The sequence below is a fragment of the Lolium perenne genome, chromosome 6 (genome assembly GCF_019359855.2).
Source record: "Lolium perenne isolate Kyuss_39 chromosome 6, Kyuss_2.0, whole genome shotgun sequence".
Lineage (NCBI taxonomy): Eukaryota > Viridiplantae > Streptophyta > Magnoliopsida > Poales > Poaceae > Lolium > Lolium perenne.
Window position 1 is genome coordinate 262,748,517 of NC_067249.2, and position 22,785 is coordinate 262,771,301.

At 48.1% G+C, this 22,785-nt stretch overlaps 2 protein-coding genes across 2 annotated transcripts; both read left to right on the top strand.

The window, feature by feature from the left end:
• The first annotated feature begins 5,506 nt into the window (after window positions 1–5,506).
• Window positions 5,507–6,514, top strand: LOC139830066 (cinnamoyl-CoA reductase 1-like). Its single transcript, XM_071822548.1, has 4 exons — window positions 5,507–5,733; window positions 5,813–5,967; window positions 6,051–6,185; window positions 6,356–6,514. Exons 1-4 carry the CDS (start codon window positions 5,589–5,591, stop codon window positions 6,512–6,514), a joined length of 594 nt encoding a protein of 197 aa, XP_071678649.1. The 5' UTR covers window positions 5,507–5,588.
• Window positions 6,515–8,839: 2,325 nt separating this feature from the next.
• On the top strand, window positions 8,840–10,233 carry LOC127305413 (cinnamoyl-CoA reductase 1). Its single transcript, XM_051335829.2, has 4 exons — window positions 8,840–9,062; window positions 9,142–9,296; window positions 9,380–9,565; window positions 9,674–10,233. The coding sequence occupies exons 1-4, from the start codon at window positions 8,918–8,920 to the stop codon at window positions 10,205–10,207; spliced, it is 1,020 nt and encodes a 339-aa protein (XP_051191789.1). The 5' UTR covers window positions 8,840–8,917; the 3' UTR covers window positions 10,208–10,233.
• The last annotated feature ends 12,552 nt before the right edge of the window (window positions 10,234–22,785 follow it).

Below are 22,785 nucleotides of genomic sequence, written 5' to 3' on the forward strand. Positions count from 1 at the left end.
TGATTCACTTGTTTACTCATGACATATACATTGTTTTGATCGCTGCATTCACTACATATGCTTTACAAATAGTATGATCAAGGTTATGATGGCATGTCACTCCGTAAATTATCTGTGTTATCGTTTTACCTCGCTCGGACGAGCAAAACTAAGCTTGGGGATGCTGATACGTCTCCGACGTATCGATAATTTCTTATGTTCCATGCCACATTATTGATGTTATCTACATGTTTTATGCACACTTTATGTCATATTCGTGCATTTTCGGAACTAACCTATTAACAAGATGCCGAAGTGCCGCTTTGTTTTGTTGTTTTTGGTTTCGTAAATCCTAGTAACGAAATATTCTCGGAATTGGACGAAATCAACGCCCAGGGTCCTATTTTGCCACGAAGCTTCCAGAAGACCGAAGAGGAGACGAAGTGGGGCCACGAGGTGGCCACACCCTAGGGCGGCGCGCCCCCCCTTGGCCGCGCGGCCCTGTGGTGTGGGGCCCTCGTGCCGCCTCCTGACCTGCCCTTCCGCCTACTTAAAGCCTCCGTTGCGAAACCCCCAGTACCGAGAGCCACAATACGGAAAACCTTCCAGAAACGCCGCCGCCGCCGATCCCATCTCGGGGATCCAGAGATCGCCTCCGGCACCCTGCCGGAGAGGGGAATCATCTCCCCGGAGGACTCTACGCCGCCATGGTCGCCTCCGGAGTGATGAGTGAGTAGTCTACCCCTGGACTATGGGTCCATAGCAGTAGCTAGATGGTTGTCTTCTCCCCATTGTGCTTCATTGTCGGATCTTGTGAGCTGCCTAACATGATCAAGATCATCTATCTGTAATTCTATATGTTGCGTTTGTTGGGATCCGATGAATAGAGAATACTTGTTATGTTGATTATCAAAGTTATGTCTATGTGTTGTTTATGATCTTGCATGCTCTCCGTTACTAGTAGATGCTCTGGCCAAGTAGATGCTTGTGACTCCAAGAGGGAGTATTTATGCTCGATAGTGGGTTCATGCCTCCATTGATATCTCGGGGACAAGGAGAAAGTTCTAAGGTTGTGGATGTGCTGTTGCCATTAGGGATAAAACATTGGTGCTATGTTCAAGGATGTAGTTACTGATTACATTACGCGCAATACTTAATGCAATTGTCTGTTGTTAGCAACTTAATACTGGAGGGGGTTCGGATGATAACCTGAAGGTGGACTTTTTAGGCATAGATGCATGCTGGATGGCGGTCTATGTACTTTGTCGTAATGCCCAATTAAATCTCACTATACTCATCATGATATGTATGTGCATGGTCATGCCCTCTTTATTTGTCAATTGCCCAACTGTAATTTGTTCACCCAACATGCTGTTTATCTTATGGGAGAGACACCTCTAGTGAACTGTGGACCCCGGTCCAATTCTCTATACTGAAATACAATCTACTGCAATACTTGTTCTACAGTTTTCTGCAAACAATCATCTTCCACACAATACGGTTAATCCTTTGTTACAGCAAGCCGGTGAGATTGACAACCTCACTGTTTCGTTGGGGCAAAGTACTTTGGTTGTGTTGTGCAGGTTCCACGTTGGCGCCGGAATCCCTGGTGTTGCGCCACACTACATCCCGCCGCCATCAACCTTCAACGTGCTTCTTGACTCCTACTGGTTCGATTAAACCTTGGTTTCTTACTGAGGAAAACTTGCCGCTGTGCGCATCACACCTTCCTCTTGGGGTTCCCAACGGACGTGTCAACCACACGCATCAAGCAAATTTCTGGCGCCGTTGCCGGGGACCTGAAGAAAAGTTACACCACAGAGATCTCTAACTCCCACGTCAACTTTGCGCCAGCAACGCTCTCAGCAGGGACATGTTGTCCCTGCGTTTCTTCAGCTCCATCTTCTCCTCTTGCCTCTTGAGCAGCGCCGCCCACCTTTCCTCGGCCTTTTTGTCGCGGGAGAGCAAGGTCGAGGAGACCTCAACTAGGAACTGTGCGAGCGACGCCTGCGTCTTCTCGGATGACGCATCGTCGGCCAAGGCGGCCTTGGCAGCCTTGTTGCTGATACGGTGCCTTGCCGATGTTGCCAGCGACGCATCAAGATCAATGGCGTCTTTCCCCTTCGACAACGAAACGCGCGTCAACTTTCATTTGTGGTTCATCTTGAGCTTGCTATAACAATGCATCAGTGTGAACGACTTATGCCCATCCGAGTTCTTCCGGTACAACTCCATGGCCTTGTCAAACTAACCAAAGGAAGCACAATCATTTCATCGAACACATTGTAGGCGCTACAGATTATGTAAGAAAGTGTCGTACCAGTTGGGCGACGTCGGCGCCGCTGCCGCCTCTAGTCTCTAAGTCATGATGGTACCCATGGAACATGTTCATCGACGCCTGGATGATGGCCCATCACGTCGACACTGCCTTTTTTCTCATCTTCATTGTCACTTTGTTGTAGTCGTCGTTGATGAGCTTGCGCTCATCGAACTCGGCCTTGATCTTCGCCCAATACTTCCCGTATTTTTGGTTGGCGCCGATGATAGAGTCATGGCTCACCGTCGCCCACGACTCAAACATACATTTATCCTCCATAACCGTCCACTTGGGGCCTCTTGTGCCCGACGCCTTCTTCTTCTTCTTCGCGCCATCCACGTCAACCTCCACGAGATCATCGGCATCCTCACCGGCACCCTCGTCGTTCTCTTCGTTGCCGCCCTCTTCGTCCTCGTCATACTCCACCCCCCTCCTCCACCCCCGCCCCCTCCCCTCCCCTCCCCCTCCTACTCCTCCTCCACCTCCTCCCCCTCCTCCTCCTCCTCAGCACCGGCGCCGTCGAATTCGAGCGGGCCCCTGTGGCCATTGAGCGGGGCGCCCTCCGGACCGGGTCCTGGCTCGTACGTCGGGGAGTAGAACATAGAGTTGGGGTTGAAGCCGCCATGAGGCAGCGCATCTTCGTACCGCGACGATAATTTTGGCATCACGCACCCGGGAGTGGCAGAGGGGCCATCGTTGTAGAAGCCGGATGTCGACGGGGACAACACTCCCGGAATGTAGGGCGGCATCGTCGTACTCCATGGGCTCGCGTTGGTGGCAGCGATACACCCGGCCAACGCGTGCTGCTGCGCGCGCACCACCAACGCCTTCTTCTCCAGCTGCGCCGCCCTCCGTCCTTTCTGCTCCACCGTCGACATCTTCCAGCGCAGACAGTCTTGATGCCACTGATGATCGGTCCGGCCTTCCGACTTCTTCTTCGGAGCTTGCGCCTTCCGCGGCTTCGCGAAGGGCGCCTTCGCCCCGCCTGGCGGCTTCTTGGTTTCTTTCTTGGCCATTTTTTTGGGGGCAGTCGGTGGCGCCATGGATGGGGAGAGGGTGGCGGCGGGAGGAACATCGTAGCGACGGCGGGAGGGAGAAATGAATCGGCGGGCGGGATAGGTCAAATGTGTTGGGATGGAAGAAATGCACGGCGGGAGAGGAGCGATGTGGCAGGAGAGGCGCGTTAGGCGGGAGAGGTGTACGAATTTTCTCTATGCCGATGACGGGTCGGGCCCGCGTTGCTTCGCCACGCTTTTCGGTGTGTCCGGCGTCCCCGGAGCGTCCCCTGTGTAGAGGGGACGGGCTCGGGGAGCCGAACACCGTATCGGGCCGAGCCGGATAAAATGCGGCTTTGGGGGACGCGGCTGAGAACGTGTTTTTGTCTGGCGCGCCCCAAATCCTTTTGGAGGGCGGTTTGGGGACGCAACTGGAGATGCTCTAATTGAGATGGCTGGAACCGTTTAGATCGTCCGCTGCATATGTTACCTAGCCTCGCTCCACAGCGCATCAGGGCATCTCCAGAGGCGCGACGCAAACGAACGCTGAGCGACCGTTTTCGTCCGTCATGACCGGAAATGTGTATGGCACCACCTCCAGCGGGGCGACGCAAAGTGACCGGGCCGTCCACGGAGACGCAAACCTGTCCCAAATATGCGCCAGGTTTGCGTCTCCGCGGACGCTCCGCGGTCGCGGAAACTGTCCGCGTTGGGTGGATCCGGGCCCGGTCGCCGGTGAGTAGGTACGCAAAAGATTTTTCATTACTATTGATTGGCCAAAAGGACCATCTTTACAGAGATGGTTAGTCGAGTTAACCTAAAACTACAACGGCCGTACCTACTCGCCGTCGCGCGGCCTACTACTGGCCGCCGAAAGGGCCGTCGTCGAAGCGGGAGCGTTTCGCGCACTCCGCGCGTCGCGCATGCCGCACATGGGACACCTCGTCCTGCCGCCTGCGGCGTTCGAGGGCCTCGGCCATGGAGTTGTCCCACAAGGCCACCGCCTCCTCCGCCGCCGCCTCCTCGTGTGCATGGGCCACCGCCTGCAACCCCGCCAGCTGGGCAACGAAGCGGGCCTGTCCCTAGCCGCCGCCACCGCTTTGTCCCTGGCGGCGATGGCGACCGCCGCCTCCGGTTCTCTGCTCGACCCGCGTGGGAGAAGGGCCCCTACGCTGGAGCGAGTCCAGGTCGGAGCACATTAACCCCCGAGCCATGGCGATCGCATAGCTGTGGGCTTCCTCCTCCGCCAACCAAGCCTGATGGTGCTGGGCGTCCCCAGCCAGGGACTCGAAGGACGCGAGCAAAACCCGCTGGTCGCCGCCGCACTCGAAGCGGCTGGGCACGGGGGCCTCGTCGTCCGTGATGTCGTGGATGACGGCGTCCGCTCCGAGGGGCCGCCATGGCCGCCCGCGCCTCCGCGAGCTCAACACTAGCGTCGGCGAGCTCGGCCATGGCGTTGGCGATCTCCGCCCTGGTCGCCGCGAGGCGCCCTTCCGCGCTCTCTGCCGCCTCCGCCACCGCCTCTGCAACCTCCGCCTCCGCCGCTGCCGCCTCCAGGTCCAGCTGCTGGGCCTCAACGCCGGCGGCGACTACCTCCTCCTCCGGGTGGAGGTGACGGCACATCTGAACAACGTGCTCCCAACTAAGGTTCTGCCCCGGCCATGAATGGATTAGCTTGAGGTGTGCCCGTCGCCTCCGCTGGTGTCCACCATATATAGCCACGGCGGGACGGGAAACGACGTTGATGCGCAGGTCGTTCACGCGCGCGCGAAACGCCAGCGAAACTTGCCAATGTATTGGCCACGCGCGGGAACGATCGTCGTCGCGCGGGAACATTTAATCGCCGGTAGTCCTCGACGGGACGTAAAACATCATTAGCGAGCTTGACGCTGTCCCCGCTAAAAAATGCGTTCGCACCGTTGGAGGTACCCAGACGCAAACGATCCCCCTGAGCCGTATAGCGTCTGCGGGCCGACGCAAACGGATATTTCAAAGGCCCGAAATCTGTTGGGCCGCTGGAGATGCCCTCATATCAAAGGTCTAAGTCGTACCTGGCGAGCCGACAGTTTTCCACCCGAAACGTCATGCAGTTTGGGTCAAATGACTGAATGAGGACCCAAATCTCCACGCTCCTTCTCTGCGTGCTGGTGCTGATCAGTTGCGAACTTGCTCACGTCTCATCTTGTCCAAGGAATCAATATTATATTGCACTCTGTCTGGTTCTACACGGCTGCGGTCGATTTAGCAATTCGACGACAAAATCCAACGCCGATCGATCGCCGCTGACCGCTGTCACCATGCCGTCTAGCTCCAAGGCCGGGGTTAATGGCAACGAGAAGCACTTGGTCTGTGTCACCGGAGCGGGAAGCTTCATCGGGTCGTGGGTGGTGAAGGAGCTCCTGGACCGTGGCTACCATGTCAGGGGAACCGCCAGGGATCCAGGTAATTTAGTGATTGGAATCACCAGGGATCTTGCCGAGTTTTGGTTGATTGATGGCGTGACTCTAATTTGTTTGTGAAGCGGACCGCAAGAACGCGCACCTGCTTGCGCTCGATGGGGCCGAGGAGAGGCTGACCCTGTGCCGCGCCGACGTCCTGGACTACGGCGGCCTGCGCGCAGCGTTCCAGGGATGCCGCGGCGTCTTCCACGTCGCCTCCCCGGTGTCCAACGACCCCGTCTGTTCGCTGCCCTGCCCACTCACCGCTTGCCGAGAGCTTGCGCGCGCTTGCCAGTTTAACTGAATATACGCTGCTCGCAGGAGCTCGTGCGGGCGGCCGTGGAGGGGACGAGGAACGCGATCAACGCGGCGGCGGACGCGGGCGTAGTGCGGCGCGTGGTGTTCACCTCCTCCTACGGCGCGGTGCACATGGACCCCAACCGGAGCCCGGACCGGGTCCTGTCTCGTACGTCGGGGAGTAGAACATAGAGTTGGGGTTGAAGCCGCCATGAGGCAGCGCATCTTCGTACCGCGACGATAATTTTGGCATCACGCACCCGGGAGTGGCAGAGGGGCCATCGTTGTAGAAGCCGGATGTCGACGGGGACAACACTCCCGGAATGTAGGGCGGCATCGTCGTACTCCATGGGCTCGCGTCGGTGGCAGCGATACACCCGGCCAACGCGTGCTGCTGCGCGCGCACCACCAACGCCTTCTTCTCCAGCTGCGCCGCCCTCCGTCCTTTCCGCTCCACCGTCGACATCTTCCAGCGCAGACAGTCTTGATGCCACTGATGATCGGTCCGGCCTTCCGACTTCTTCTTCGGAGCTTGCGCCTTCCGCGGCTTCGCGAAGGGCGCCTTCGCCCCGCCTGGCGGCTTCTTGGTTTCTTTCTTGGCCATTTTTTTGGGGGCAGTCGGTGGCTCCATGGATGGGGAGAGGGTGGCGGCGGGAGGAACATCGTAGCGACGGCGGGAGGGAGAAATGAATCGGCGGGCGGGATAGGTCAAATGTGTTGGGATGGAAGAAATGCACGGCGGGAGAGGAGCGATGTGGCAGGAGAGGCGCGTTAGGCGGGAGAGGTGTACGAATTTTCTCTATGCCGATGACGGGTCGGGCCCGCGTTGCTTCGCCACGCTTTTCGGTGTGTCCGGCGTCCCCGGAGCGTCCCCTGTGTAGAGGGGACGGGCTCGGGGAGCCGAACACCGTATCGGGCCGAGCCGGATAAAATGCGGCTTTGGGGGACGCGGCTGAGAACGTGTTTTTGTCTGGCGCGCCCCAAATCCTTTTGGAGGGCGGTTTGGGGACGCAACTGGAGATGCTCTAATTGAGACGGCTGGAACCGTTTAGATCGTCCGCTGCATATGTTACCTAGCCTCGCTCCACAGCGCATCAGGGCATCTCCAGAGGCGCGACGCAAACGAACGCTGAGCGACCGTTTTCGTCCGTCATGACCGGAAATGTGTATGGCACCACCTCCAGCGGGGCGACGCAAAGTGACCGGGCCGTCCACGGAGACGCAAACCTGTCCCAAATATGCGCCAGGTTTGCGTCTCCGCGGACGCTCCGCGGTCGCGGAAACTGTCCGCGTTGGGTGGATCCGGGCCCGGTCGCCGGTGAGTAGGTACGCAAAAGATTTTTCATTACTATTGATTGGCCAAAAGGACCATCTTTACAGAGATGGTTAGTCGAGTTAACCTAAAACTACAACGGCCGTACCTACTCGCCGTCGCGCGGCCTACTACTGGCCGCCGAAAGGGCCGTCGTCGAAGCGGGAGCGCTTCGCGCACTCCGCGCGTCGCGCATGCCGCACATGGGACACCTCGTCCTGCCGCCTGCGGCGTTCGAGGGCCTCGGCCATGGAGTTGTCCCACAAGGCCACCGCCTCCTCCGCCGCCGCCTCCTCGTGTGCATGGGCCACCGCCTGCAACCCCGCCAGCTGGGCAACGAAGCGGGCCTGTCCCTAGCCGCCGCCACCGCTTTGTCCCTGGCGGCGATGGCGACCGCCAGCTCCCGGTTCTCCTGCTCGACCCGCGTGGGAGAAGGGCCCCTACGCTGGAGCGAGTCCAGGTCGGAGCACATTAACCCCCGAGCCATGGCGATCGCATAGCTGTGGGCTTCCTCCTCCGCCAACCAAGCCTGATGGTGCTGGGCGTCCCCAGCCAGGGACTCGAAGGACGCGAGCAAAACCCGCTGGTCGCCGCCGCACTCGAAGCGGCTGGGCACGGGGGGGGGGGGGGGGTCGTCGTCCGTGATGTCGTGGATGACGGCGTCCGCTCCGAGGGGCCGCCATGGCCGCCCGCGCCTCCGCGAGCTCAACACTAGCGTCGGCGAGCTCGGCCATGGCGTTGGCGATCTCCGCCCTGGTCGCCGCGAGGCGCCCTTCCGCGCTCTCTGCCGCCTCCGCCACCGCCTCTGCAACCTCCGCCTCCGCCGCTGCCGCCTCCAGGTCCAGCTGCTGGGCCTCAACGCCGGCGGCGACTACCTCCTCCTCCGGGTGGAGGTGACGGCACATCTGAACAACGTGCTCCCAACTAAGGTTCTGCCCCGGCCATGAATGGATTAGCTTGAGGTGTGCCCGTCGCCTCCGCTGGTGTCCACCATATATAGCCACGGCGGGACGGGAAACGACGTTGATGCGCAGGTCGTTCACGCGCGCGCGAAACGCCAGCGAAACTTGCCAATGTATTGGCCACGCGCGGGAACGATCGTCGTCGCGCGGGAACATTTAATCGCCGGTAGTCCTCGACGGGACGTAAAACATCATTAGCGAGCTTGACGCTGTCCCCGCTAAAAAATGCGTTCGCACCGTTGGAGGTACCCAGACGCAAACGATCCCCCTGAGCCGTATAGCGTCTGCGGGCCGACGCAAACGGATATTTCAAAGGCCCGAAATCTGTTGGGCCGCTGGAGATGCCCTCATATCAAAGGTCTAAGTCGTACCTGGCGAGCCGACAGTTTTCCACCCGAAACGTCATGCAGTTTGGGTCAAATGACTGAATGAGGACCCAAATCTCCACGCTCCTTCTCTGCGTGCTGGTGCTGATCAGTTGCGAACTTGCTCACGTCTCATCTTGTCCAAGGAATCAATATTATATTGCACTCTGTCTGGTTCTACACGGCTGCGGTCGATTTAGCAATTCGACGACAAAATCCAACGCCGATCGATCGCCGCTGACCGCTGTCACCATGCCGTCTAGCTCCAAGGCCGGGGTTAATGGCAACGAGAAGCACTTGGTCTGTGTCACCGGAGCGGGAAGCTTCATCGGGTCGTGGGTGGTGAAGGAGCTCCTGGACCGTGGCTACCATGTCAGGGGAACCGCCAGGGATCCAGGTAATTTAGTGATTGGAATCACCAGGGATCTTGCCGAGTTTTGGTTGATTGATGGCGTGACTCTAATTTGTTTGTGAAGCGGACCGCAAGAACGCGCACCTGCTTGCGCTCGATGGGGCCGAGGAGAGGCTGACCCTGTGCCGCGCCGACGTCCTGGACTACGGCGGCCTGCGCGCAGCGTTCCAGGGATGCCGCGGCGTCTTCCACGTCGCCTCCCCGGTGTCCAACGACCCCGTCTGTTCGCTGCCCTGCCCACTCACCGCTTGCCGAGAGCTTGCGCGCGCTTGCCAGTTTAACTGAATATACGCTGCTCGCAGGAGCTCGTGCGGGCGGCCGTGGAGGGGACGAGGAACGCGATCAACGCGGCGGCGGACGCGGGCGTAGTGCGGCGCGTGGTGTTCACCTCCTCCTACGGCGCGGTGCACATGGACCCCAACCGGAGCCCGGACACGGTCGTCGACGAGGCGTGCTGGAGCGACTACGAGTACTGCAAACGAACAGGGGTAATCAATCAATTTCCGGCCGAGGCCGATCCTCTGCCCCATCACCTCACGCCCGATCTTCCCCGCAAGCCAAAGCTTCCCGACTTCTGAATCCTCGTGTGCATGCAGAACATGTACTGCTGTGGCAAGATGATGGCGGAGATCGCGGCGACGGAGGAGGCGGCCAAGAGGGGCCTGGAGCTGGCGGTGGTGGTGCCGGCACCGACGGTGGGGCCGCTGCTTCAGCAGACGGTCAACTTCAGCACCGACCACGTCGCCCGGTACCTGACGGGCGCCAAGAAGGCCTACACGAACGTGGTCACCGCCTATACCGACGTCCGCGACGTGGCCCGCGCGCACGCCCTCGTGTACGAGCATGCCGACTCGCCGGGCCGCCGCTACCTCTGCGTCGCCGCCGTGCTGCACCGCGCCCAGTTCCTCCAACTGCTCCGGGACCTTTTCCCGCAATACCCGGTCACCTCCAAGTACGAAGACGATGGCAAGCCGATGGCGAGGCCGTACAGGTTCTCGAACAAGAGGCTCAGGGACTTGGGCCTGGAGTTCACTCCGGTGAGGGAAAGTTTGTACGACACAGTGATATCCCTGCAGCAAAAGGGACACATACCCCTGACTGCTCCTGTGCCAAAGCGTGCACGTTTGTAAACGTACCATGAATTAATGATATAAACCGGCCGGATTTGCATCCCGGATGAAAGAACTAGTTTACAGAAATTCAAAAAAAAAATTACAATGTTTTTTTGTCCAGTTTTACATGTTCCCAAACTTGTAAAACCTAGAACAATGGTTGTTACAGATGAAGAGCTGCATGAAAATAGAAGGAAAATCTAGCCTACCGGATTCTAGAACTAAAAATTATAGTGTTGTTTTTCCTCATTTACATGCTCCGCCAGCTCTTGTAAAACCTAGTATACCAAACTGTAACATGAACTATATAGAAAATCGGCACCAAAGACGCAAGGAAAAAACAAGCACTGTAAAAGTACAAGTAATGAATTATGAAGTAGTTAAATTGCACGTCTTTCGCATGATAAAAAAAAATTCAGCGGGAGCACAAGGAATTCCTGCAGAAAAGCTCTGCGAAAAACTGGAGCACACAACGGCTGATCTTACCTGATGTCATTGGACCAAATGAAAACTATTACTTTCAGTAACAAAGAAAAGAAAAACGTGAAGCAAGGGGAAACTGGTCACAAAAAACAGCAGACAAAACAAATGTGACCTGGTAAAGCATAGACGGCTTGCAATCGCAAATCTCAGCCATTAATCGGGTGGACCAAAGATTTGACTGCTGCCGAAAAAGAATCAGTCCTTGTTTATCAAATCTGAAGAAACTATTCCAAAGTGTGCATTAGTCACAGTTGGTCTATAATAATCACGCATTTGATTTAAAAATCATCGACGTAAGTACTATCATACTAAGGCTACTACCGGTCAAACCTATATGACGATACCGAGAGTTGCTACCGGTGAAACCTTCATTGTTTCATGTTAGATTAGTTAGACTTTCAATGGAATCTATGGAGATGCTCAACAAGAGCGGAAGGCCTTTTTTAGGTGAACTATCTAAAGTTCATCATGATAATAATCTCACAAGTATTGCGTGAGGAGATTTTAACATAATTGGGAAAATGGAGGAAAAAAGCAATTCTAATTACTTGAGTTTTTTGATTTTTTAATGTCACTAGTAAGCGTCCACGTGCAATATAAGTCTTTCAAACATAACACACGATATTTTAAATTATATTTCCTTTTAACTTATTTTATTTTTATGCAGTTTACATTTCACTAAAATAGGTCCCTCTAGCCCAAAATACATGTCGTATCCTACATCTTGCCTAAATTCTCGACAAGTATTTAGTTGTGGAGGGAGTACCATGGACTAAAGGTATAAGCATGCAATGCGTGCAATGGACAATTACATGGACAACTACACACGGGTTAAAATCGACACAGAAGTCCTGAGGCCAAAGTGGGGTTTTTCTTGATTTTAAAATTTGAATTACAATTTGAGAGATAGAACATTTTAAAATTTAAATTACAGTTTGAGAGATAAAACATTTTAAAATTTGAAACGTAAAGAGAATCTATGTGGCTGCATGCATGCAAATGACGTACATGAGTAGCCAGTTACCATATATATTGAGCTGGGTTCATGCACGCAAAATGTTAATCTGGGGCAAGCACCCTTATTAGTATGATCATTTATTCTAAGGTTTAACTAGGTGTTGGTCGATTGAGAATATGGTAGTTCTCGGTCGATGTGTAGACCATAATATAAGATTGATTTCTTCATGTCTCTTCCTCCTCACCTTTTTTAAGTGCGTGGAAATGTGGTGTTTTACTCGGTCCATAAACCTTGCTCTTTAGGTTCAGGCTTTCTCCGAAACACACACATTGAGGACGGCTGCCAGAGCGTGAGGACCGCATCTCGTCGCCGTGATTGCTCTTCATCATGGCCTCGACTTGCCCGTGGGGGTCGCTGTCAGTGTTTCTGCCGGTGGTATGCAGGCAAGGTTGGATGAAAATGGCAATGGCGAGAGCTTTGTGGGGACATGTGTGCGCGACCGCTTGCCTTAAAAAGGATTGGCATGTTTGACATTGATGCTACTTGCAGAAGGTGAAGCGGCTGACATCGATGGCGGCACAAAAGGCCATCGTAGCCCGCCAATACTGGCCCACATAAGGCAAATCAGCCGTTCCTTTGTTGATATGTGAATTCACAGCCAGCGAATTCAAAACCAAATTATTCACAGGAGCAACACTAATGAACATCCCAAGCATAACACTAGTTGTATTCCCATTTCCCAGTGCAACGCTCTCAATATTGATTGGTTGCAGAGAGGAATCACTAATCTGCATAGATATGTGACATGTTTTTAGAGTGACGACGTTGTCGTAAATGCAGTTTCTCACTTTGGTGAAAGGTTAGGAGACACATGAAATATTTGCGATTTTAGCTATCAAAACAAACGATACATTTTTATTGCGCCACGTGAACAACATCACCCTAAACAGTTTTCTAGACATGTAGGAACAAATTTGCAAAATGGACGGAGACTTTATTAGCTAACTGGACTTGGACCCTCCTTAATTAAGATAATTCATCCATAGTAGTAGTAGCCATGATGCTGAGAGAAAACCGGTCGCTGCATGGGTTGGTTACATCCGTGCGAGTATCGGCCCCGTGGCAGGCAAAAGCAGGTGACCCTTGTGTAGCAAGGATATGACCGTCTGGAACAAGCTTTCCCTCACAGGAGTGAACTCGAGGCCCAAGTCTTTGAGTGTGGTGACCCGTCATACCACTGCATGGTGTAGTATGCAAGTCTGATATAACACCAATGAAACACCGTTCCACGAGTATTATATCGCTCAGAGTGGTACAACAGAAACATATGCGGGTCCAAGGCATGTCTATAGAATTACAACAGTGACTCTGTTACATAAGATCATCATAGCCTCTTACTTTACAATGAGGTAGAACTGCAAATAAACTCCAGAAGAACGACTCGAAGTCTAGACTTATCACGAACTCTATTTGTAGAGTATTTAACTAGCTACAGAGGCTAAGAATAGATTCTAGCTACTTAGGAGCTAGGTTTAGGAAGCTGGTTCCCTTCTATGGTTAAACTAGGTTTTCTCCTTGATGGATGTGGTATCTGACTCCTCTGACAGGGTCCTGTAGCTTGTAGTAGTTGTTGACTCCTCGTTCCTCGAGTTGCACTGTAGATCCTCCTCCGATGCCTCCATATCTAAGCAGGGGATTTAAGAGTGGGATGAGTACGAGCGTACTCAACAAGTTCATTATAGGAAAGAGGTGTTTAATGCACTAGCTACGACATTAGACCAGAAAGTCTAATACCAATGCAGGTTTTCATAACCATTTCTTCAAAAGGTTGCTTTTATTCAGAAGAACTATGTCCGTCAGCCTTCACCGGTTTACTAGAACTTCATGGAGCTCCTTTCCGGCCGCGTTCGCAGTTCCATATCCCGGAACAGGGAGTGACAGGTCACGGTTCTTTACACTCTGCAGAGGTGTGTTGCTTTACCCATAAGAGATCTTATCCTTGGTGCCAACCAGGTGTACATTCCTGTCCACACTTCCTATGGTGTGAGGCCCGGTATAAGGTCTAGCCAATCATGTTCCTCCGCTACCTCGAACACCCACCCTTTGTTGCATGCGCCGACCCTGGGTCCACGTCGGTCCCATTATTCCCGTAATTTCAGGGTGGACCCCGACCACGACAACGATCTTTGGGCTCTTACCATACACTCCTACGCCGGTGGCTGCAACCCATCATAGACCGCAATACCGTGGGGAATTAGAATGGGATCCCCACCCCACCGCTTGCACTTCGCACGACAAGTGTCTACGGACTATGCCGTGGGGACTTAAGGCTTCCCCAGCCTACCGCTTGCCGCCGACAGATACAAGTGTCTACGGTAAAGCGCATCCGTTGATGAACGAGAGGTGGAAACACTTTTGACTACTCCGTCCCACTCCAGATCTTATGGTTAACACGGGTATTACGGCACAAGAATCACTGGCGACATTTGTTGTTTAATCCTAGATGGATATAAACCCGTGCAATGGAACCTCCACCATATCAACACAATCCATGGTTCCATTGCCCACCACATAGTCATATTCATAGTTATGAAAGTAGTGGTTTTGATTTTTATGCAATAGTGATAACCATAATACTTTGCAAGTAATTTGATAGAAATACTCAAATGACATGAGCAAGTGATGAACTTGCCTTTCTTGACTGCAAGATTATGCAGGCAAGGTCTTCGATACGTAGAAACTCCAAATTCTGAAATAGCATCATCGTCCGGTAAGGACGATGTTTAAAAGAGTGGCAAGGATGCAATAATGCATAAGTATGAGATGCAATCGCTCTAAGCGTGACCTAACCCCGATGATTTAGGATCAGTGAGTTGTAATGATTGATTCATGGTGTGTTGCACTTTTAGAGTGATTTACAAACAAGGTTCTTATTAAGGTGTGGTTACATGGTATCATAAACAGGTGCTGCAATATATCATAACAATAATATTAATAGCACACAACTATAACATTTGGTATAATCCTAACATGTAATGAATAGTGGTTGGTTTTAGCACTACATGGCATGGTTAATTATCATATACTTCAAAAGAATAACTTTTGAAGAACATGTTCTTTAATAAAGAACAAGTATGATAATTAAGGTTGTGGAGTTCTATGGTTTACTATGGTTTCAACTAATTTTCTAAGTAAGGTTTAGATGGATCCAAACAAGGTTGGATTCATCAGCAACTAGGACTTGTAAGGTTGAGATAAGCCTAGGCATCCTAAGCAATTCATTATACATGGTTGTTGTCAAGGTTGGTTTATCTTGCTAGTGATAGCTGGCTAAGGCTTATAGGTCCTTATAAGCAGGGTTGGTGATGATTCCTTATTTTCTTCAAAAGAATAACTTTCGAAGAACATACTTCTAAGGTAATAAGAAGTATATCAATTTGGGTTGAAGTGATCTAGGTTTTCTTGTTGGTTCTATAAAGTAAGGAGTAATTGACTCCTGAATAGGATGGTTGATAAATATCCAATACTAGTAGGGTTTAGTGGAACATGGTTAGGTAATGCTCGTGTTTTGGCATAGTTGCTTCGAGGTTCATCACATTGGTGTGATGCTAAGTAGGAATGAATATGGATGATGGCTTTGGTAATAGGATCTAGGGTTTACACTTGGTTGATCCTACTTGATCAACTAGGTTTGGTGATATGCATACATGTAATACTAAGTTGCTAGTGATAGGGTTCTACATTTTATGTGGGCATAAGTATGTCTTTTAGTTGCTAATGGTAGCTCTATGATTTGAATTAAAGTATTTTGATCATCTGTTCTAACCTTGGGTTTAGGTTAGATGTAAATTAGGATTCCGATTGATTAATGGAGCTAGGGTTTGGTGCATAATTGAATTATGGTTTTAGGGTTCCACATTAAATTATAATGTTATCACTTGGTTTATAATGTAACTAGGGTTTACTAATTACCCTATGGTTCTATAATTAATAACTTCATTGTAAAGTTGAAGTTATTATTAACTTGGAAATAAAAATAATATTGAGTTAGGCATTTTATTATTTTTAAACAATTAATAATTAGGGTAATTATTAATTAGGGTTTAAATTTCCACTAATAAAGATTTAACAAAATAATAAATAAAGAAAATTTAGCTTTAATGTCTTCTTTATTTTCTTACTGGTTTTTATTTACTTTAGAAGGTTTCCCTAATTATTGAATTTTAATGCAATTCGGAATAAAATAAAGGACTTAATTATTAAGTTTAAAACAATTAAATTTTTATTAAAAATAAAAATTTCATATTATATTTTTATTGAGTAGAGTTTACTTTTCTATGAATTTTGATATCTTATTTATATTTTTCTGAGTTTTAATGAATTTCCTATTTATATGCAAAGTTTTCGTAATTTCTGAATTTGAATTAAATAAAAAGCGCTAACTACACCCGAATCAACTCCTACCCACAGTCAATGACTGGTGGGCCTTAGACACATCAGCAGCCACAGTGGCGTTGAATGGTCAAAATAAGGAACGTGGCCAGTGGAGCTTCTGGCCGTCGACCAGCTGCTGTCGATGACGGCGATTCGGGCCCCCCGCGCCCATTCTGAGCAGTGGGGTAGCGCGGGCGAGCTGAGCTGAGCCAGAAGGTGGCGGCGCCGCCAGCAAATGGTCGTCGGAGCAACCTCCGGCGAGCACGGAAACGACGGCGCACGGCGGACTACGACGGTATTAAGCTACGGTGGATGATTAAGGCCAATAAATGGTTGTCGAGAAGCGCATGCTCACCCTTGCCGCGTATAGCTTCGAATTGACGAAGGAGATGGCCGGAGACGACGTCACGGTCGACTTTTCTACGGCTAGCCGGCGAAAGGGAACGATCAATTTCTTCTTCCCCGCAGCTCCCCGGACGCGAGACTCCACCAGAGGATGAGGACGGCGAGGCGCTCCTCCCGAGCTCAACATCGAGCTCGGGGTGGTCGGAATCGGTGTGGTGAGAGAGTCACCCGGCGAGCTAGGGTTTGAGAAATTAGGGAAAAGGAAGAACGCGAGCGATCGAGGCTTCGGCCGTGTATTTATAGGGTCAAGGGCGATCTTCGGCGGTCGCGCGGTCCACAAGGACGGCCGGGACGTGGCTCACTCGTCGCCGTGTCAACCTCCCGCGCGTCCAGGGACGGAGACGAAGACGACGACGGCTCCTTCGTCCAAATCCACTCGAAAGGTTATTTGGGCCGCGATGGTTGTGCTGGGCTGAGGCTGCGGGCTGCTTGGTGGGCTTGATTGCTGGGCTTCGTCACGGGCTGCTCAACCAGTTAGGGTCTGGTAAGCCTCTTCTCCTCTCTTTTCTTTTCTGTTTTTTATATTTTCTATTTTGAATACTGTTTTTCAATTCAAATTTGAATCCTGTTTATATCTTGCAGATTCCTTATGATGTTAATATGTAGTGCAATGATGATTCCACTACTTTTCTATTTGAGACAATTACTTTATATTTGATTAGATTGCATACTTGTGGGTTATTCAAAATATTAAATAAACATGAATTTATGTATTCATTTTAAGTTCCATATTCTTGTGAGATCAATTCTGTTTAAATTATTTGAAATTACCTTCTTGTTTATGGTAGAAATATGAGTAGGGTTTGATTATGTGTTTAACCATATTGGTTATTCACTTGCATTTTAGAATATGTCTAACTTTTCAGATAGGTTTCTTTATGGTGATAATTCAATCCACCACTCTCTTAGTTCTAGGAATATTTTATTAAGGTTTATAAGGTCTCTTATTAATTTATAATGGTATTTATCTGTATTACTTTTATAAGAAAACAACTTGGAGTGGACCATATTACTTAATTTCTTATTTGATAATGTGGTCACTTTCTTATAATTTTATGTTCTCATCTATTGGCTAAGGTTTTGGAACTTTATGGGCTTAGGTTTTAGTTGTGGATCACCCAAATGATGCACCAACTAGGGTTTAGTCTCCCATATCCATTATAAGGTGATTATTTACTTAATAGTTGATGTTCTCCTTTAGGTACTAAGGACTTGAGAAATGGTTTTATCTTTTTCCACTAGATTTCTATTGTATCCTTAATCTATTGTTTAAGTAACAAAAGTAGATATGGTTCTTTTTATAGTTAACTTTGGTTCTAATGATGAATAGTTTCTCATCATGTAAAGTATAGAGTTTTACTCTAAAGTTTTTCTTGGGTTGTTTAATTTCTGAAGTATGGATATGGTAGGATTCTACTTATGATCACCAAGTGGTTCACAAGTTAAGGTTGGGATATAAGCCTATGGTTGCTTACTAGTTACCTCCCTATTATTTCTTGTGGTGAATGATATCTGTTTATCCTATTAGGGTTTAACTTATCCTCTCATAGTTCAAGGGCATGACCATGGTTTAGGCATGATCATCTGGTTCTTAATATCCTTACCTCAAGTTCTTAGGGTTTATGGTCATCACTCAATTTATAATGATCAAGGTTTGGCTTCCTAAGGATCTCTCATTAAATTGGATTCTCACTTACATGATCAAACATTGTCTTGATCAATTAGGGTATAATATCTTTCTTATAGTTTCTTGAGTGGTCATGGCTATGATTATCTCAATAGCTTATATCCCAGGAGAATGCCTGAGATATTCTGTTAGGGTTTTACTTTAGCAATGATGATATAATCATCTGGGTTTATAAGGATAGTTCTCTCCCTCACATTCAGTTGTTGGCTTAACTTTCTTGAGCGTAATACCTTAGCTTGAGCTCTCCTACAAAGGTATGGTTTATTCTAGGGTTTATGGTGTATTCCCATATCTCAATGAATATCAAGTCTAAACTCCACTTGGCTATCTTGGTTGAATTAATCTCCTCCTTACTTGATCAATTCATGGATATGTTATTATTCCATTTGGCATTGGCTATCTCACCACTCCCAAATGATATGGTTTAACTCCTAATACTTTAGTTCAATGATTGTCACTTATTCTTAAATAGGTAAAGCTATGATTTGTATGATTGGTCTCTCTCAGTTGGAAAGGTCTTTAATACTAACCTATGGTTAGGCTCCATAGAGAATGATGTGATCACCACTATCTATGGTTAACATAGGTGGATCCTCTCTCTAGGAAATATCTTGAATAAGTTCCTAGGGTTCCTCTTAAAGATAATGATTTAAATACTTGGATGTATATCCAAGGTTTAGCTCAAGTTTTGGTACTACTTCTCTAATAAATATTATAGAACTCTCACCTCTCTAGGTTTGATGTGTAATAACTTGGAATGGAGAAGAATATCTATTTCTGGAGTGGATCTTCTTGTGATAACTCCAATGTTGAAGTGGAGTGAATACCCTGAGGTTTCATGGTAGGATCATGGTTTGGTTTAAGACATGGAAAAGATAAGTGAAGAATAGTTTCTCCAATTATTGTTGCTTGATTTCCAATTGAATGAATGTTCATATGTTATGGCAAGGAATATCATGTTGTGATCTTTAATAAGATCAAGTAGTTGATCATTGATTTAAGTGTTGTTGTGTTAGATGTAATTCCATTTGATCTAAGTCCTTAGATCAAATCATCTCTACCCAAAACAAGGTTTAATCAAAGTCACATTGAGGTTTATAGCGCTTGACTTGATGAGCTACTTCAATTCCACCAAGGTCAAGTGAAACTTCAGTTACTGTGACTGTTTTACTTTAAAGCGCGAAAATTCCCCAGATTTTCTATGCATGAATGCAATGCACACATCTGTTTCCTCTATTTTTGTAACCCCAATACCTGGGATATTACAGTCTCTACCCCTTAAACTAAACTTCGTCCTCGAAGTTTGATCTCTCTCACGTTTCCGAAGTGTGGATCTGACTTGTGCAGACTACGACTTTTCTCGAACTCCGTGGTGATCTCACTGGATATAATTGAATATATCCCTTGTCCAGATTCTTCCTGGAATCCATTAGTGTTTGACATCAAACAACTATTACTTCCTTTACTTCCATGATTTCCTCCAATATTATAAGCCTGTTTCCTTTCTCATCGAATATTCAATGATTGGGACTTCTTCTTGTCCTGACAGTCTTAATTGAGGACTAATTGGATAACATTCTCCTATTTGATAAAATAGGTCTTTGTTTTCCCTTACTACCAAAACTGCAATAATGGTATTTGGTAAGGTACTTACTATGGAATTGATCATGGTGGTTTATTCCTCTAAGAATGGATTAGACTCATTTAGTCCATCCAATCCTGGTTTATGGTTGATACTTATAACTATTTTGGGTTATTTTGGTTCCATGAAAGGAATCATTCTATTAGTCAGTGGTTCTAGTATGGTCAATCTTCTTCATTCTTTGGCCTTTTTGAACTGTATTTGATCTACTATATTTTCTTCATCCAACTTCTTTATGCTTGACTTATCTAAAACTGGATCTTATTATAGGTTCTGATCAACTGGACGAGACATCTTCTACTTTATCTCGCAGTTTTGATCCTATACCACAACAGTGGTCTTCTAATACCAACTATGATCTTCTTATCTCTGCTATGGTTTCATAGGTCATCTTCCTTCTGTCAGGGTTTATTTTGCAAGAGAACCACTAACTGACACTATGAATATAGTATCCGAAGTGATTTCCCATGCATTCCCTCTTCCATGATGACTAGGGATCTGCTTGAGCTTCATCATAATCATCATATTTCTCACCTTCATGCTTCTTATGTACTAAAGTACTCCTTTGGTTGAGGTAAAGCATGAGTTTTGATTGGTACTTCCTTCAGAGTATTGTGGTTACTTCCCACAACTTTACTTCCTTTTTCTGAGGAACCTTCATCTTGTCCTTAAGATCTTCAGAGTTCGTCACTTCCTTACACGTTTACCATTACCCTCTAGATCTATAGCATCAAGTAAAGACTTGATATTGCAACATGCATTTGCATATCAACGTCAAACTTCATGTATGGATCTAGTCAAACAATGAAAATCCAATAAAATCCAAGAAGATTCAGCTTTGTGCTTATAATACACATCATTATAAGCCTGAATATAATAGTTGAGTAAAACATCTCTAAACATCAGGCTCTGATGTGTAGTAAATAACACCACATAAGATAGGTTTATATCGTGATACTTAGCACGAGTATATGGGATTCTACTATTCGTCTCAACATTTACCTTAATTGCACATTTGCAATGAGATAAACTTGAGACAAAATGGTCTAGGATAGTTAAGGTTAACCTAATTTTCTTCGAAAATACTAACTTAACTTCCATTATGTTGAGGACTACTTCACACGATATGTTTGTTTCTAACATCATTATTCTAGACACATAACTATTGGAATATAACTCCTATACTTCCAAGTTATTGTACCATAAGGCTATGGTTCTGATGTGCTTGGCACACTTCCCATATTTTTGGAACACAGTTCTTGCACTATTGTCTTGCTTCTTATTGTTCTCCTCCTAAATGTCTATGATGTTCTATTCCATCACATAATGATTCTCAGGTGAATCATATATGATTAGCTACTCTACTATGTAGGTAGACATATAATATTCCTATCATTCTTCCTTATTTCCCATGATTGACTCGTCATGGTCTATACTACCTCATATCACTTGTTTTTATCACTTACTATCAGTTGTTTCACTAGTTTGGATAATTTACTTACCCATGATTATACCTGCTAATGGGATATCTTTTTATATACCTATCTTCTTCAATTCAGATTATTCCTATTACAGGTCTGGATGACTTTTACTTAATCATATCATATGTTGGTACACATCTTCCAATAGGATATCTTCCTTATGGTTGTATCCTCTCTTTGGACTACCATGTATTGTATACCAACTGTGATCTACTCATCTATTGTTTTAAGACTTCAGTGGTGTGCTACATGTTTAGGATTAGCTAACTAATTTCACTTAATCTTGGTAAGCTAGGTAAGAAATGTTGACTCAAGTGTGTCAGGATTATTCTCAAGTGAATATCCATCTCAAGTCATAAGAAGTATTTGGTTTACCTAGGACAACTTCCTATAGACACTACCAATCCTATAGGTCTCCTTTAAAGGGTTTTAATCCTAGGGTCAAAGCATTTGCTCTGATACCAACTGTGGTGACCCGTCATACCACTGCATGGTGTAGTATGCAAGTCTGATATAACACCAATGAAACACCGTTCCACGAGTATTATATCGCTCAGAGTGGTACAACAGAAACATATGCGGGTCCAAGGCATGTCTATAGAATTACAACAGTGACTCTGTTACATAAGATCATCATAGCCTCTTACTTTACAATGAGGTAGAACTGCAAATAAACTCCAGAAGAACGACTCGAAGTCTAGACTTATCACGAACTCTATTTGTAGAGTATTTAACTAGCTACAGAGGCTAAGAATAGATTCTAGCTACTTAGGAGCTAGGTTTAGGAAGCTGGTTCCCTTCTATGGTTAAACTAGGTTTTCTCCTTGATGGATGTGGTATCTGACTCCTCTGACAGGGTCCTGTAGCTTGTAGTAGTTGTTGACTCCTCGTTCCTCGAGTTGCACTGTAGATCCTCCTCCGATGCCTCCATATCTAAGCAGGGGATTTAAGAGTGGGATGAGTACGAGCGTACTCAACAAGTTCATTATAGGAAAGAGGTGTTTAATGCACTAGCTACGACATTAGACCAGAAAGTCTAATACCAATGCAGGTTTTCATAACCATTTCTTCAAAAGGTTGCTTTTATTCAGAAGAACTATGTCCGTCAGCCTTCGCCGGTTTACTAGAACTTCATGGAGCTCCTTTCCGGCCGCGTTCGCAGTTCCATGTCCCGAAATAGGGAGTGACAGGTCACAGTTCTTTACACTCTGCAGAGGTGTGTTGCTTTACCCATAAGAGATCTTATCCTTGGTGCCAACCAGGTGTACATTCCTGTCCACACTTCCTATGGTGTGAGGCCCGGTATAAGGTCTAGCCAATCATGTTCCTCCGCTACCTCGAACACCCACCCTTTGTTGCATGCGCCGACCCTGGGTCCACGTCGGTCCCATTATTCCCGTAATTTCAGGGTGGACCCCGACCACGACAACAGTGCTGGGCTCTTACCATACACTCCTACGCCGGTGGCTGCAACCCATCATAGACCGCAATACCGTGGGGAATTAG

Excerpts from the sequence above, each read along its gene's own strand:
- LOC127305413 (XM_051335829.2), top strand. The coding sequence starts at position 8,918 with ATGCCGTCTAGCTCCAAGGCCGGGGTTAATGGCAACGAGAAGCACTTG. Across the intron at positions 9,297-9,379 it reads CCCCGGTGTCCAACGACCCC|GAGCTCGTGCGGGCGGCCGT; the intron begins GTCTGTTCGCTG and ends CGCTGCTCGCAG. Across the intron at positions 9,566-9,673 it reads AGTACTGCAAACGAACAGGG|AACATGTACTGCTGTGGCAA; the intron begins GTAATCAATCAA and ends GTGTGCATGCAG.
- LOC139830066 (XM_071822548.1), top strand. The coding sequence starts at position 5,589 with ATGCCGTCTAGCTCCAAGGCCGGGGTTAATGGCAACGAGAAGCACTTG. Across the intron at positions 5,968-6,050 it reads CCCCGGTGTCCAACGACCCC|GAGCTCGTGCGGGCGGCCGT; the intron begins GTCTGTTCGCTG and ends CGCTGCTCGCAG. Across the intron at positions 6,186-6,355 it reads CCAACCGGAGCCCGGACCGG|GGCGGCATCGTCGTACTCCA; the intron begins GTCCTGTCTCGT and ends CCCGGAATGTAG.